General features: G+C 35.5%; 2 protein-coding genes across 4 annotated transcripts in view; one reads left to right on the top strand and one right to left on the bottom strand.

Moving 5' to 3' along the window:
• Positions 1 to 3524, top strand: part of LOC135684322 (ribosome biogenesis protein BMS1 homolog) — a 15172-nt gene extending 11648 nt beyond the window's left edge. For all 3 annotated transcript variants that reach the window (XM_089114771.1, XM_089114769.1, XM_065199846.2), the window contains 5 exons: positions 635 to 730; positions 831 to 882; positions 1842 to 2017; positions 2233 to 2391; positions 2780 to 3524. In XM_089114771.1, the coding sequence (XP_088970897.1) occupies positions 635 to 730; positions 831 to 882; positions 1842 to 2017; positions 2233 to 2391; positions 2780 to 2995 (699 nt within the window). In that variant the 3' untranslated portion in view covers positions 2996 to 3524. The remainder of the gene's footprint in view (positions 1 to 634; positions 731 to 830; positions 883 to 1841; positions 2018 to 2232; positions 2392 to 2779) is intronic.
• LOC148957608 (protein O-mannosyl-transferase TMTC4-like) lies at positions 3396 to 16751 on the bottom strand. Its single transcript, XM_089114774.1, has 18 exons — positions 15825 to 16751; positions 13513 to 13600; positions 12997 to 13112; positions 12203 to 12301; positions 11524 to 11676; positions 10707 to 10909; positions 9598 to 9772; positions 8298 to 8354; positions 7951 to 8022; positions 7638 to 7717; positions 7001 to 7052; positions 6839 to 6894; positions 6455 to 6518; positions 5815 to 5892; positions 5101 to 5215; positions 4615 to 4727; positions 4340 to 4409; positions 3396 to 3747 (listed from the first exon to the last, which is right to left on the bottom strand). Exons 1-18 carry the CDS (start codon positions 16377 to 16379, stop codon positions 3611 to 3613), a joined length of 2283 nt encoding a protein of 760 aa, XP_088970900.1. The 5' UTR covers positions 16380 to 16751; the 3' UTR covers positions 3396 to 3610.
• Between the last annotated feature and the right edge of the window lie 173 nt (positions 16752 to 16924).

The raw sequence follows: 16924 nt of genomic DNA, 5'->3' as shown, positions 1-16924 counted from the left end.
GATTTTCCACATTCACAAGTCACATCCCAACGACTGGCTCATTATATTCTTGTTAGCTTTCCACATTTTATTATTAGCAATTTTACTTTTAATCCATTATTTTATGTTGCATTGACTGAAAAAAGCCACAGTTGGTCATTGCGGAATAATTTAGTTTGTCCATTGCCTTGACTAATCACTTCACCAAGATGGCAACTACACCTTGAAGAAATCTATCTGCATCTAGAATATAGCAAATTGGGTTGGGCTACTAGACCTATACCTAGAATATTTTCAATTTTTAAAGTACATTTTTTTGGATGTGTATTATTTTTGTGTCTAGTTTCAGTCAAGCCTTTTTACTGCTTTGTTTTCCTTCCCGCAGTATTTCGTATTATTAAAATTGTGTTGATCGTCTTGGCGCATAAGGAAGGTCGTGATAAACGTCAGACACTTTCCTTTGTTAAATATTTTCCATGTTGAGTCTAGACATGTATATTCTTTGTTCTGTTTCTAACATTTTCAAGTGTAGTTTTTATTTCTATCGTTATTTTGGCAAAATCTGTGTTTGTGTTCAGAACGTAATCTAAATGCTATTTATTTAGCTAAATATTTTGAGATTCCTTGCTTATTGTACCTACTACACTCATTCCAGGGAATGTTTAATTCGTCTCTTGAAGTTGCTAAATTCGAGGGAGCGGCGATCAGGACTGTCAGTGGAATAAGAGGCCAGATCAAAAAGGCTGTCAAGGTTTGCATTAAATTACTGATAAGCGTTTGTTTCCTTTCATCAAATTTCACAATGATAATATTGATTAGTTTTGAAATTTCACAAATCAATTTACTTTTAGAACGTGGACGGGGCCTTCCGTGCGACATTTGAGGACAAAATTTTGATGAGTGGTAAGTGGTAAAATTTCTAATTTTCAAATAATCATATCCAAATTAAAAAAAGGCTAAAGTTATTTTGTGTTTGATTGTATAACTTCATATCAAGATTAAGAGCTCTAATAAATTCAATGGATTGAAAGACACAACTTCACCCAGACGTGGGACGGACATTTTGGATGGGTGAGGCTGATTCGATTATTTAAAAGTCACCACACAAAAATCTGGTTTTCAAAGTTTTCACCTTTATTTGAAAACATCAAGTTCACTTCATTTGCCAATTAACTTAATAATCGTTGTCGTGTTTATTTGTTGATGTTTTCTGTTGAATATGTGGCTTAGCACGAAATACAAGTATTTGTTTTTCTCAAGTATGTGATAAGTGGATTAAGCCTCTATGGAGGCTCACTAGCATGCATAAATTGGCATGATATTGTGAAGCTTTCTCAAAGTTTAGGGTTTTTTAGAATGGGTGCTTGTATGAGGGTTGGGGTTTGTTAGAAATTATAACTACCTGGGTGGGAGTTAGTATTATAGGGGTTATACAATGGGTGCACTAAGAAGTAGTGCATTGTCTATTTTTCCCAATAAGAGGTAATCCTTGTGTACAAAAGGTTGGAGTGACATATACAACGTACAGAAAAAGTAAACCTAACCTTGTCTGTAGAATAATACAGGTTGCTGAAGGATGCTACAACTGGGCATATGCGAGGCTGTGAAGTTATTGTATTGTCTTGAAAAGTCTGCGTATATGCACGCCCTACAAGGAGTTTGTTAGCTGTTCATCTAAAACCTTTCTATAGCCACTTCTCCACTTGAGTCTTTATCGAAGCACTGTTTATGTGAAACTTTCAGTATAGCATGTTAAGGTATCTTTGTTCTGACTGCTGATTCGCCTTTTTTACTAGCAACTAGTCCTTAACATACTACTGCATTAAGTACTGCGCTTCAACATTTTGTATTCGCTGTTCTAGACATCGTGTTTTGTCGAACTTGGTACCCAGTTGCCTGCCCAAAATATTACAACCCTGTGACGTCATTATTGCTCAGCAAAGACGACAAGAAAAATTGGACTGGTATGCGCACTGTTGGCGAAATAAGACATGAAAGAGGGCTGAAAGTGGATCAGAATAAGGATTCGTTATACAAGGTAACTAATACATTTTTGAAGTTTTACGGAGTGAGGGGTTTAGTCTGAAAAAACTTAATAATTTTTTGCGATCAAATTCTCCTTCCAGTGTGTATTCTTGATCTGAAGATTATTTTTACCAATGCTGAAAAATTCTGTTTTAAATCAATGTATTTTCAATTACATTGTACACCGATGGTTTGAAAGGTGTTAACTGATCGCAAATTACATTTTAGCCAATTGAAAGGAAAACAAGGAGGTTCAACCCTCTGCATATTCCACAAAAGCTACAGAAGGACCTGCCTTTCAAGTCCAAACCAAAGTTAGCAAAGAAACAAAATGGTAAAAAGCAAGATAAACTGACAGCGGTAGTGATGGAACCCCATGAAAAGAAGGTGAGCATGGCAATACGTTGTATTACTAGTTTCATGGTATCTTTGCTCAAGGACCCTGCATTGATTTTGAAAATGGCGAAGGGGGTCTAAAGTTCAGAACAAAGTTATCAATTTTTAATAGTGTACCTTACTTAAATGGAGAGGTCGTGACCCTTTGTCTCTCTGGCCTCTTTTGGCACGGCCCAGTGCATAGCCTGCATAAGACTGCTTATAAAGCGGGGGTTTCGGAGCACATATAAAGAAGTAGGTGTGCCTTTTGTGTATGCTAATAGAAATGTTATGTGATGCAGCTTACCCTGTAAATTTTGGTTGCAATAAGAGTTGCAAATCATTAACGATTGTAAGCCGACACTCAGAAATCTGATATGTTTCGTTACCATCCCTCTAGGCCTACAATCTAATGAAAGAGCTGCTAACAATTCAGAAGGACAAGGCCAAGAAACAACGTGAGTCGCTTGACAAAAAGAGGAAAGAATTCAAAAAGAAACTTGTAAAGGACAATGCGAGAAGAGATGCAAAAATTAAAGAAAAGAAGAAAAAGATTTACAAAATTCTAGGGCAAGAGCAGAAAAGAAAAGAAAAACTTGCAGCCAAACGCCCCTGAATTACGTTTCATTGGCAGAAAAAATATGCAGCAAAAAAGGATAGAGGAATTTGCCAGCTGAAATGTTTTTTGTCTTGTCCTTGCTATTCTTGTGATAGATTATTTATTATCTGAAATACGAGTGTATGAAACGAAAGAACATTTCAATAAAAAGCATAGTAAATTATACTGGTTTCATGTTTTCAGGTATCGTGTAATTCTTTTCGTTGCATTACAGTCTAAACATTTTCTGAGAAGTAAGTTTTTAGATGTCGAAGACCTTCGGTAGTTTGATACCTTTTTACATATAAAAATAAAGTTTTGTTTTTTTGTGGAAAAACTATTCAGAATTTTATTACTCTGATGAAGGACTATTGCTTTCAGATAAGGGTCCTGCAAGGCTAGACACAATCAAACCAAGTTGCGAAGTTCTTTGAATGCAATGCAGAGAGTGTCTATAAATTTTAAAATACATAATCGTTTTATTTACTACCTAAAATCTTAAATAATAAAGCTAATAAATCTACACATCAGAGCTACAGATTGGTTTTCTTGCAGCGTTTTCTTGCAGTGTTTTCTTGCAGTGTTTTCTTGCAGTGTTTTCTCGATGCTAAAATATTTAATTTATAGGTTTACTTATCTTTTGTGTGAAAGAGTCTTTTGCAGCTTTTTGTAATTTTTTATTGTTGTTGGGTTGTGTGGATCGATTTGCAGCGACCTCAAATAGAACTCTTCTGCATTTTTAAACCTTTGCCATCGATGATATAGAACAGCTGGAAATGGAATTGTGTATGGATGTTAAATAGACAAAGGTCCCGGTTTTGGTGATAGATTTCATCATTTCATCAAATCACAAGTCACCTTATTTTCCAGGTTTGGTGATAGAAAGCTTTTTGAATTCATGATAGAAACAGGGATCTTGTTTTTCAGTCAAAATATATTGCTTAGTTTAAGATGCAGCTTAAGTAGATAGATATATTAAACTGAATTACGTTAAATTTTGACTACTGCCACCTTTAATTGATATTTCAAGATCGATGATCGATTTTTGGATAGCAAAAATGATAAATTAAAGAGTTTTTATGAAATTACCAGTGGTTCAGTAATTTTTCGAATATTTCAGTTGAGTCGCGGGTGTGGCGTTAACTGGCTTGCCTTATGCCAACACCTATGAAAGTGTTTGCATTCTACAAAGTAACCTATGATTTTATATTTTTATTATTTCTATAAATTTTCCCAAAATGCTTAAACGGTTTTTAGAGGAAAAGTGAAATAGAAAAAGCATCGGGAAAAGAAATTAAAAAATAAAGACTAAAAGATGATAAGGGCAAAGTAGCTGGAGGAATTGACTTGAAAGAAAAATACCTAAGTTGCCAAAATATGCAGCTTGATTAGGATCCAACTCGATGGCTTGGAGGTAAAGCTTCTCTGCATCCTGAAACAACAAGGAAATTGTCAAGTACCTTCTTAAGAAAGTAAGTATTCAATATAGACTGTTTTAAGAGACCAGTTTTGGATTCGGCCAGGCATGGCAGCGCTCAGCAGTAGCTTTAGACCGATGTACGATCGATGCGTCTTTTCCTTTGTACAAAGCTAAAGGCAACAGAATGCTGTTTTGAAGGTAAACTAAACCGACATACCTCGAATTTCTCAGCTTTTCCATACACGTTGGCCAGTGTGTACATCAGGCCAGGGCTACGTGGCATTAATGCGAGGACTTTTTTGCCTAGTTGTAGGGATATGTTGGATTGGCCTAATGGGTAGAAGATAAACGGTGAAAGATTGGCAGAAAAGATGTTGCGTGAAAAAGGAGGAACAAGTTTAGCAAGAATCAAAGAATCCGATCATGACTCTAACTAACTCTTAACGAGAATTTTATATAAGAACAATGAAAGAGCATGCTCAGACCCAGAAGAAAAAGTAGACTGCTTTTCAAATTTTCTAACGTGTTATTATAACAGGGCACATTTTTTGTGGTCTTAGAACCATTAAAAGCGTGAAGTTGCAGAACATTCGAAATCAAGGCTGAATTGGGACAGTATTAAGAACACCCGAGCCTCAAGTTGTCCAAAAAAGAAAGAATATTAACTTTATCTGGTTCTTAAAAAAGAGTGTAGCAGACCTACCTAGCTCATCGTATAAAAGAATCAGGTTTATCCAAGAACTGGCATGATCTGGTTTCATTTCAATAACCTTCCTATAAGCAGCCACTGCTTTCTTGAAATCCTTGATTTCCAGGTACTGTTAAAATAGTTAAACACTATCATGAGGTGAAGTGAACACAAGGGAATCATGCTGAAAAAGTGCAGTAAAGCTTCTGTAGCAGTCACAGCAGGGATTAGACATATAGTCCATAGAAACGAGATTTTTGTTGTTTGCAGTTGACATGTGTTAGGCCATGAGTGAAGAAGTTTTTGAAAAAGTATATGCCCATTGCTTAAGATTGTGCATTATTGCGAAGTTGCATCAAAATGATGGCAATGGAAAACATATCCAGTGCAGTTCTAAGTAATCAAAGTTGAGATAACGAGTACCTGTCAATAAACAAAAAACCTGGCTATGTTCATGACCAAGATCTTTCATCATTGACTTATAAAGTTTTATCTCAAGCTTAACATGCTCTAGGGTTATAAAAAACTCTATGGAATTCCTTGTCTAAAAGTTTTTATCTCCAGCTTAAAATGCTCTAGAGTTATAAATATTGAAATAATACACTTAGAATCCTTGCAAAACCTGCTTGCAAATCGGCTGATATTTAGACAATGATATCAGCCTCTGCTAATCATAGTCATATCCACTCTCAATCTAAAATGATTTCAATACAGGAACATTATACAAACCAAATTTCCAAGGTTATAATGGGCATCTGGATAATATTTTCTTAAACTAATTGCATTCGCATAGCACTCTTCAGCTTCCTAAAATGCCAAATATACGAGTGTACCATTCAGTCAAACAACTGTACAATTAGCACTGTACTATTGTCCTTACGTCACAATACGCTTTCAAGAAACAAACAGCATAATAATTTCAATCAATATGGTATTTTATATCCCTATACCATTAATTTTCTCTAAGTTCCTTTTTCACAGTACGAAATATAAAATAACGACACGGATATTATTGGTGACATTAACTTTTCGAGAAAGTAAGTTTATCAGAACCTATACACTGTTAATTTTTTATTCGAAAATTCTCGAGGAATGTTGCACCAAAACAAATTTTGGCCTAGAGGAAGTTCAAACATCTTTTGAAAAGGGAGAGGGTTATTCGTCGCATTTTAGTTCTTGTAAAAAAACGGCATTGCTTCAAACCCCACCCTTAGCTATATATAATTATCATGCTCAGGTTGTCCTGTAGTTATGATCAAGAAAATGATGAAAAACTGAAGTTAATCTTTATTTTTAAGAAATACATTATAGAAAAAAGCCGGGTAAAAATATCTTAATAAAAATCAATGTTTTGATTCACTTTGCTTACCTTATATTTTTTCAAATGAGCTTTTGTCACTCCTAGGTTCATCCAACCAGCCGCAAAAGAACGGCTTTAAGAGATGAAAGAGGAAAGCACATTAAACATCGACCATTATCATAGCAAAACAGTTGTAGCGACAAAAAGGTGTTTAAAATACCAAGTGTTAAGACTACATTATATAGAAACCTTAATTGAACTAGTAGATTCCTAGTGTTAGCCGTAAATTCACTGCAGCGCAAAAATTGTCTGCATGGTATGATAGAACATTTCGTCTGTTTAAACGTTTTTTGAACAATGATGTTGCAAAAACATTGTGAGTCAAAGAGTGAATCTAGAACTCAAAACGATGGAACTACGATATTTTATGAAGAGAGTCACTAACGCAATTACCTGATGTTGACAGCTTTCGATAAGAGTTTTTCAGCTTCCAAGGGGTGTCCCAATTCCTAGTGTTAACAAAAGGACTAGATAATGATAGATGATGCAGCTGAATTATCAATAACTAAACAAGAGGGAAATTAATGAAAAGAAGGTGAACGAAAAACGACATACCTGCAACAGATTGCCAAGGTTATTCAGTGGCTGATCATAAAGCGGATTTAGCCTAAAAAAATATTTACTTCAATGAAGAACTATATTTCTTTGAAGAAAAGTATACTTTGTGCACACTTTGTGACTTTTCTCAAAACCTGCTGTACCAAAACACACGAACCAACCACATTATTATTTGATTGGCCATTGTTTACTGACAATATCTGATAAACGATGATATAGTTCTATTGATTATTAATTGTTAATATAACAATCAAACTATTATATCTTCATTCTGGTACTAAATTGATTTGCTAACTATATTATCGTTATTCTGGATGAAGTACCACACGCAACCGCAACGTACATATTAAATATCTGATAAACTGTATATACACTAATGACAGAAAGCATAAGATCGTCCCATATCCAAAGACAATGATTTTCCACTCTCGCGGCATATATTTCTTCTAACATACAATCCGCGCCTAAATGGTTGCAACGCCCTAACTTGAAGGTTTTGAATTATATGGGCAAAGTAAGTCTTAACCTATCTTCTCAATGCATCACTGTTTTTGCCAAACTTTTGCCCAAGCTTTGGCAAATTTAAAAACTATTTCAAACGTAAACAATTATTAAAAATTAAGAGGAGGCAAACCTTATGGACTCTCTATAGTATTTGATTGCATTTTCAGTTTCACCTTTCTTCGAAAGTACATGCCCGATATTATAATGAACCTTAAAATAGGACACAAAGATTACCAAAGTACAAAAGAATACATTCAATAATTATTTTGTTTTGTGAAGGACTATTGTGAACATCTAGTTAGACATTAACATTGAATAAATAAAAATAGAAAATCATTTATTCCATAACAGGAGACTGAAAATTTGGTATCAAAATGCGCGTGAGAGGTCTAGATTAATCTAAAAACGGCCACGAACAAAATAATATGCCAATGTATGCTTACTTTTGCATTCAGTGGACAAACATTTTCTGCCGAACGAAAGAGTTTTTCTTCTGATAACCACTCTTGACTTCGCTAAAAAACAATATTAGGTTCTCGTTCTTGACAACGGCAAACATTCAAAAGAATTAATATTCAAAACGCCTTCTAAGATTTGATCATACAGAACTAATATTTCGTAATGCACTTGTGTTGCTGAATAATAAAGTAAAATAATTTTGATCGACGATATGATAATGATTTGCATCTCAAAGATTTTTTTTTCAGTTTTAAGGAGCTTAAATGCATTACAGATAACATCCACCATCTTTTAAGACAGTTTCTTGCAATTAGCAAACTTGAACACAAACCTGCAAGCACCTCAATGTTGATACAGCTACTAGCAGACAAATGCAGACTCTGATCACCTACGAAAATAAAAAACAGATTTGTGCTTTTCTGCTTGATGATAAATTTTCTGCTCATTTTCGGTCATAATCCAACGTTTGCACTCTGAAGAATGTCATACAAAAAGTGCTTCAGTAGCATAGGCGTCAAATCTTGATTGGGGACTCCCGCTTTGGCGATTCCTTTCGCAGGCAATCAATGCTTGACGCCTATGCTTGCTTCAGTATGCAATGTTTTTGCTATTTCGTGTCATCTTCAAACTCATTCGTATGAGATGAGTTTAATATTGGCAATGTAAGATTTTGATTGTACACGAACAGAAAATAAGTTAAGCTTGTAGCTGGTAACCAAAAGGGTGCCTGAAATCTAGCCGATACCTGCGATGGAACAGTGACAACTTCCTGTACAGTTTTACACAGTAGGATCAAAACGTGTCAATAAAAATAATTTCGACAACAACCAAATGCATTATTGTTATTTTGAAAGAAAGTGTTTGATCCGTTAATTAGATATCATACCAGGCATCGCGGAGAAGGGGGTGTGGGGCTATACCCCCACTTTTTGCCAAAAATGCAAAAAATTTACCAATGAATCCCCAGTCAAGCCACCTCTTTTGGTTTTAGCCCCCCACCCTTTTTAGACCCCCCACTTTTCTCAACGCTCCGCGGTGCCTGTATACGCATTCTCTATAAGAAAGTATTTCATAAGTAAGTTAGTATTTGGATTGTCAACAACTAAAGGAGTTTTTAGCATTGGATGGTAGACTGCAAAAAAATATGAAAATTGAATCTTTGAATGAGCACGATTTGTTTCATTTCAGGCACCATTATTCGGAAAGAAAAAACACAGGAAACATGTAATCGATGAACTGTAGTAAAGGCGAATACCTCAGAAACTACTTTGTGATATCTGACGTTTATTTCATAATTGGATTAAAAAGATGATGTTTCGTTAAGATGATATTTTCATGAAAACACAGTGCCGGCAATACTGATCGTCAGATTTTATCTTCACCTATCTTCCGACAACTTATGAACCTATATCTAATTGTACCTAGAGTTACTTCAAAGAATCACAAAGAACAAAGCTAACAAAATGCCAAGAAATTTTGTATTCTCAAACTTTGACGTCAGTTGAGGAATTGTTAGCATTGAGCCTTGGCCGAACCTCTTTATAAAAACGCGAATAAAGCAAACGTCCTTGTTTTTTTCAAAAACCTTTCAACCCAGTTCACACCAAACACATACACAATTTTAAACCCACCTTGTGAAAGTTCCCGTATTCCGAGATGACAACAATGCCCAAAGCAACGAGTCCACAAAACCCAAAACTAGATATGTAAAGATTCCGCTCTGCAATCACAAAACCAACTGTGAAGAAGATATTCGTAGAAGGTAAAAATGGGACGATCGAGAAAGCCATCAGCATAAGCAGTGTTCTAAGGAAAAAGAAAATTAAAGAAGTTTTTTTAGATTTATATGTCCCTTTTCAGAAAATATTTTGTCTAAAATTTAATTTCAGACGAATTGTTAAGGGAAAATCGATCTTAGCAAGCCAATGAGATCTATAGCATGGATTCAAAGTTTGAGAAATTTCTTATCAACAGGGCTTCACAAACAGTGTGTAAGAAGGAAGAACCGCAGGATAGGCTGTCCGCCGGATTCTGTGAATCTTGCAATGAGTAATAATACGAAAGATACTCAGGAACAAAGCAATATGACGATGAGAATGCAATGTAACGAGATGAAATTTTCAAAATAAATTTAATTTGATTTAATTTAAATTTAATTTATTTTGAAAATTTTATCTCGTTACATTGGATACTTGTCGTCGTATTGCTTTGTTCATGAATATCCTTCACAAACAGCACATCACAAAAAAGCTACTTGCGTTAGGCCTCATTTAACCAAAGTTGTAGAGATGCATGTCTGGAAGCCTTTTTAAGGAAGATCCTTGTATTTAAAGAAGATCCTTGCTCGCGCTCCAAGATTTTTCGAGAGGGTAAAATCATCAGATAGGAAGGCAAAAAGTACAAACAAATCAAAGACTTCTTCATTTTGAAACGTCCCCAGTTAACTGGATGGCTACAACACCCTAATAACAGTACGTAAACAAGAAGAATATCCTTAAATAGAAATTGCATTCAGGGAATTAATTTGAAGCCAGCAGCTGTCGAAAGTCCGCCGTTTACTCACCAAACTTTCGCCGTCTACCTTAACTCTCACTTTAGTAAGACTGTACAAACTTTAGTTAACCTATAGACGCCTAATTTCAAAAGTGAGCCTTCTACTTAAAAAAATTATGAAATCCCAGTGCATTTAAAATGACCGGGAGTCATATATGAGGAAGCATTGTTAAAAAAGTTGCGTTACCTTGCAACATGGCAATCGATTAACATCCAACACTTCCACAAAACTGCAAGAATGATTAACCACAAAAGTATTGGCGCCAGGATCCTGTGGTCGGTTGAAGATGTGATAGGGGGAACACAGCCCATTGCCCAGTCAAAACATAGCCAAAATGGGTTTAACAGCAACCACACATTTAGACAATATATGTAGTTGTAATTGATGACCTACAAGAAAGAAGACCAGTCAAAACGTATACCTACACCAAGTAAAGAGTGGCGCAGGTAGGATAATTCATAGGAGGGGCGAGAAATTTGGATTTTCCGATAGAAATCTAATAGCATAACTACATTAGAAATGAAAAGAAAATTGAAGATAAACTCTGGTCATTTATTCCAAGTAAAGTGTCATAAATCATGCTACTTGAATATTTTTTCTGTCTTCTCTTATAAAAAAAAAAGATGGAGTACCATGCCTAATCGAAAAAGATTGTCAATCCTATTCAGAACCGCATAAGAAATCGTTAGTTTTAGCTTTAAATTATTTTCTCTCAAGATGTAACACTTAGACAAAAAGTAGAGAACCATGTTATATTTCTGATACGATCAGAGGTTTTCCGACGATATAGTAATTTAATTTTAATTTTTTTTGCCACTGCAAGTAAGGAAAAATTCAAAGGAGGATATGTGAGATATCTTCTACTAAACTTCTTTAAAACGTTTCTAAAGAACTTCGGCTACTTACTAAGATATTAAAAGTAAGATTCATGAAAAGCAGGGTATATTTCGAGAAACAATAACTGAACTGAAATATATTCCGGAAATGAGGAACAACTCCTTACCCTTGCAAGCACGTTGCTTTGGAAAGCTGAAGGATTGTCACCATGCTGAAACTTTGGAGGGTTCGCTCCCATTACCCGAAATCTCCATGTCATGAAAACTAACACTGTGATGATGATTACTGATACCCGCTTTGCGAATGTTTTCAGCCACAACTGCAAAATTAAACCGGTATGAAACATTATAAGTGATCAGGGTAATACGAGGGTCACTCTCGTATATATATAGGTCGTATATAGGGTCACTCTAAAGGTGCTCTCTGCCTGTAAACTGCATTACAATAAATGTTTTGCTTAGCTTAATCATAAAGACATGCTACATAATCAAAATTAAAAGACTAGCAGGCTTCCCGTGTTATTAAAGGAAAGTTACAGATTCACAACTAAGAAATTATTTACAGCTTGGCTCAGAGATGGAAAGGATAAGGCTCCTTGATAAAAGAAACATACACCATAAACTAAGTCCACATCATGTTTCAACAGTTGCCCGATAATCGCATTAAGAAGACCAGACCAGACCTGAAACTCAGAGTAGCAACTTAGAACCGTCCTGTTCTATACACCAAACATTGCCATTCACATTATAGATTAAATCAAGGCGTTTGTTACTTTCCAACTGTTTCTTTATTGTAAAGCATAAATTACACAATTCTTTCATATCAGATCAAACTACTTTACTTACATGGTCTTCCTCAGCAACATTTCCAGTTTTTGTAATCTGCACTAAAGATTTTCTTTTTGTTGCAGTAACTTGCAAAATGTCAAAAACTAAGCATAGTCCCTGAAAAGAAATTAAAAATAAAAAATTTAAGGACTAGGAAAATACCAACTATTTGTATTTTGAATTTTTTGCATTCGTATTTTTATTTGTTTCTACCTAGCATCCAAAGGTAGTTTTTAGGACACTGAGAAGCTATGCTTATCGAGCAGTGTCCTGGTCCTTCCTCTTGAGGTGACCACACCTCTTTATTCCTATGCCTAGAATTACAGAGAGCTGGCGACTCTCCTCACTCTGGGTGAGGGTTTGGTCATGTCAGGGACTCAAACCACGGACCCTTGGGTCTGTAGTCAGCACCTCTAACAACTGAGCCATCCTCCCGCATTTGAGCCATCCTCTAACAACTGAGCCGCCAACCTACTACAACAAGCTAGAATAAAGTCCTATTTCCTGATACTTTCTAGCTGCAATCAGCAACTACACCTATCAGACGTTATAGGCTTGTATAACTGAACTAAATAAATACTTTTCTGTATTTCAACGATTGACGGCACTGCAGGTGCATGGAAACATATTTTTATGTGGCAAAGGCAATCTCACACAAAAAACCATCACAGACTTCATACAAGAAGGCTCTGAAAGCCACAGGTTATAGCTGTATAAAAACCCTATGGTTTTTCATAAGATTTTCTTAATTTCAAAGACATTGGACAGCAGTTTAATGTGATGTAAAGGTTGGTTGATCAAAATACACTTACTAAGACAGTTATGCCTTGCTCTTTAGAGAATAGGGAAAGAGCTGCAAAGATAACACATGCACAAAGTGACCCTGGGCACAACTTTTCAGGTAGAGCAGATGCTGTTTGTCTTGAGGCTGCAAAAAACAATTATTAATTATGACATTGATTAAATAACAAAAAGACAAGGGGTGAAATGATTCTAACTAGAGAATCAGATAAAAACAGCAATAGTTGATAATAAAAGAGGGTGATGTTACCAAAACTCTGTGAGAAAAAATAAATTTTAACCAAAGGTAAGTATTAGTTCATCTGAAGTCTTATGCTTCAGATTCTCTGCTGCTTATCCAGCTAATTGCAACCAGTTCAATCAAGATTAATTGACATTAATGAAGAAGCAGTCAAAATATCAAGTTCACATGTAGCAAGAGAGGCATACAAATCTCTGAGTGAAAACATAGGAGTTTGTCAAGTCTTCCTTACATGCCAAAGATAGGCATGGATAAGAAATATTATCTTAAGAAAAACAATCACCACCTGTGGAAAATGTTCTTGTGAAGCAAAGAAATGACAGGAAAAAGAAGAATGTGCAAAGAAGATCAGCTCTCCCAACAATTCCAGCCACCTACAATAGAGCAGGTATGAAAATTATCAATATATCTTAAAATATTTTCCTAGCATGCTTCACATTCAAAACAAGTAACTTTTATGTGGAAATACACATTAAATTACTAGCAAATGGATTCACAAGTAAACATGGCTTTAGGCAGGGACCATAAAAGCGAGGGGCCATGGGAGCTTTAGCCCCCCAATAATTTCCAAAATGTACAACCATAAAACAATGTTAAAACCATAAAAATGGCTCTTCTTATGGTTTTTAGCATATTCAGACCCCCAAAATATTTTAGCTCCCTCAATCAGTAATATGCCCCCACAGTCCTTGGCTGTAGGTAGTCTTGTTTTGGGGGTACATGCTTTTGGACTTTGCAGTTTTAGTGGACTTTGAAGAAGCACCAAATGTTTCTCCAATTTATTGGATTACCAAATCCACGCAAGGACAAATGCTATCAACCATCAAACATCATTAGCTTTCAGCAGGTAAAGAGACTATTGAAATTCTGTTAAGATGTCAATCAACTGATTTTGGCCAACAGAAAATTTGACTTTTTTCACCAGTGCATAGCTGTATTTCTGCTTACCTTCCTAAATGTTCTTTGATTTTTTTCAAAAGCTCTTTGGGGTTGTAAAATCAATTATTCTCTGGACCAATTAAGGGTTCGTAATATTTCGAAAATGCTAAAATTCAGAGTTTGGCAGCAACAGCCAATATATGGTGTGGTGGAGGGGGCAGGGAGGGCTTTGCCACCCAAATAATTTCAATTGAATTGTTATTGTTGCACCCCTTTATTAAGGCTACACCTCCCTCTAAAATAAAAGTTGTATCTGCAGTTCTGACAGGGAGGGCTTTGCAACCCAAATAATTTCAATTGAATTATTATTGTTGCACCCCTTTATTAAGGCTGCACCCCCCTCTAAAATAAAAGTTGTATCTGCAGTTCTGAAAGGGAGGGTTTTGCCACCCAAATAATTTCAATTGAATTGTTATTGTTGCACCCCTTTATTAAGGCTACACCCCCCTCTAAAATAAAAGTTGTATCTGCAGTTCTGAAAGGGAGGGTTTTGCCACCCAAATAATTTCAATTGAATTGTTATTGTTGCACCCCTTTATTAAGGCTACACCCCCCTCTAAAATAAAAGTTGTATCTGCAGTTCTGACAGGGAGGGCTTTGCAACCCAAATAATTTCAATTGAATTATTATTGTTGCACCCCTTTATTAAGGCTGCACCCCCCTCTAAAATAAAAGTTGTATCTTCTATTGCAGTTCTTAACAAGACTTTAAATGCACTTAATCATTACTGTCTTCCTTTACATGTGAAACGCTCTTTTATGAATTATATGGCATATAAATTGATGCATTCCAAACTTGAGCAAAATTTAGTAAATAGGCAATTTCAGCATGAACAACAATGTAGTGTACATTTCAAATGCAGCATTACATTGACCTAATCTATAAATATGCTTTTAGCTTTGCTTTGCTACTGAGAGAGTTCCTCCTTTAAAATAATTTCCCATATATAGATATCCCACAGATAATTTGTGTTCAATATCTTATTGTTATAATGATGTTTGATAATAATTGATGTTGCTGTATGTTTAATTAGTACTTTGTGGAAATGTATGTTGTGGAATTTAAAATATAATTTGATTTGATTTGATTTAATTCAAATTCTACTACGTTACTATAAGCTAGTTAGTTATATAAATTATAAAAAAAATCAACTAAATAACGCAACAACAACAAACTTTCAACAAAAGAATTCTTAAGGAGGAGCCTTCAAACCTGAATAATGAATTAATAATGAGCCTGAACCTGAAACTATGCCATACTCTGCAGACTGGGCAAAATCCAAAGAAGTTTAAAATACCCTTTAAGCTTTACAAGCACAAATTTGTTAGCAAAAAAACCTAGCATTTTCTAGACTTGACAAGATGTTAAGAAAGTGAGTTCAATCACAAATTATCATGTTTTCCTAATTGACAAGTTGTGGCAGAGTAGGAAACTTTAACAAGATTAAATTTTCTGGCTTGAGTATTTGTTGTTATTTGATTTCCAAATGGGAGATGGCACATTTTATAAACATGCTTAACAACTGTACATGGCAATCTGCATAGAAGTGAGTGCAAAAATTAGGTCGATGAAATTCTTGGGAGTTGTCACATTTGTGGAGAAATTGTTAGTGCACCTCATAGTTTGTCAAAAATACCTAAATACCGATACATGACTCACATTTTCTGTGTGAATGGGATGTACTGTAAAAATCAGTGCTGCAAGGAAGCTCGACTTTGGCGAAGTGAAAAGCTTAAAGCCTTCTCTTGAAACTGATATACCACCAAATATAACTGAAAAGACTCTAAGGGCCAATACACAGTTTATTGCATGTAGTGTGATGTTCACAATGTGAAAACCCAATGGATTGTATCCACCAGCCGCCCAGTAGCTAATTCTGAATGTCCAGACAGTGATAGGCCGGTAACTTTTATGACTCGAAGACGAAGTAATATTGTCGCCCCAGAAATCATGTTTGAATATGGAGAAAAATGATGTCTCTAGTCGTACATCACGATTGTTCAAAATAGCTTCATTATCATCAAAAACAAAGTCTCCATTTACACTCCACAGAAAGCAGAATACTGCAAAACTTGCAACAACAGCTGATGCAGTAGTTTGTGTCAGGTCAGGTACTGGAATGTTATTGCACTTCAACACAGTAACGTTTGAAGAGTATTTAACTTCAGAACCAACATCTTGAGTTGAACTGCTTTTCTTTTTTACTCTCTGCATTATGTAGAACGTCTTTTCTCAACTAGATTGTGATACATATAGTACCTGCAGACGACATGCCTTAGCTCTCAGACATATTTACACCTGGCTTCATCTTTCTGTTTCTTGGCCTGTAAACAACATAGACGAGCCACCTTAACAGATTGAAAATTTGCGGCACATGCGCAACAATCTAATGCGCATAATCTTGAAATCCCCAATACTTCATTGGAAATCCCTGATAAAAGAGGGCGGGATCGAAATAGACAGGGTGAGTTTAAAAAATTATGCAGAAAAACATGGGGGATTGGGCTAAAAAAGTGGGGGTTGTAATTAGTGGGGACTGGCATAATCTTCGAGGGTAGAATACTGGAAAACAAGGATAACAGGGTTATTATGTGTGAAAAACCAGAAAGAACAAGTGGATCTAGGGCGCAAGAAATTATCTTTTCCTTTCAAGCCAACTTTGCTTTTCCTCAGTCATCTTCTTCGACGCTCTATTTGAGGAAGAACTGAACACTCATCTTGTACCTGCCTATGCTTTCTGGGAAACAAATAAGAGGTGG

The sequence above is a fragment of the Rhopilema esculentum genome, chromosome 21 (assembly GCF_057945365.1).
Source record: "Rhopilema esculentum isolate cy_ngs chromosome 21, ASM5794536v1, whole genome shotgun sequence".
Lineage (NCBI taxonomy): Eukaryota > Metazoa > Cnidaria > Scyphozoa > Rhizostomeae > Rhizostomatidae > Rhopilema > Rhopilema esculentum.
Note: the sequence above shows the minus strand (reverse complement) of the source record. Positions and strands in the feature narration are given on the sequence as shown.

Coding starts and splice junctions, on each gene's coding strand:
- LOC148957608 (XM_089114774.1), bottom strand. CDS start 16,379: ATGCAGAGAGTAAAAAAGAAAAGCAGTTCAACTCAAGATGTTGGTTCT. Junction 7,053..7,637: donor TACTATAGAGAGTCCATAAG/GTTTGCCTCCTC, acceptor ATATTTTTTTAG/GCTAAATCCGCTTTATGATC. Junction 5,893..6,454: donor CTCATTTGAAAAAATATAAG/GTAAGCAAAGTG, acceptor TTGGCATTTTAG/GAAGCTGAAGAGTGCTATGC.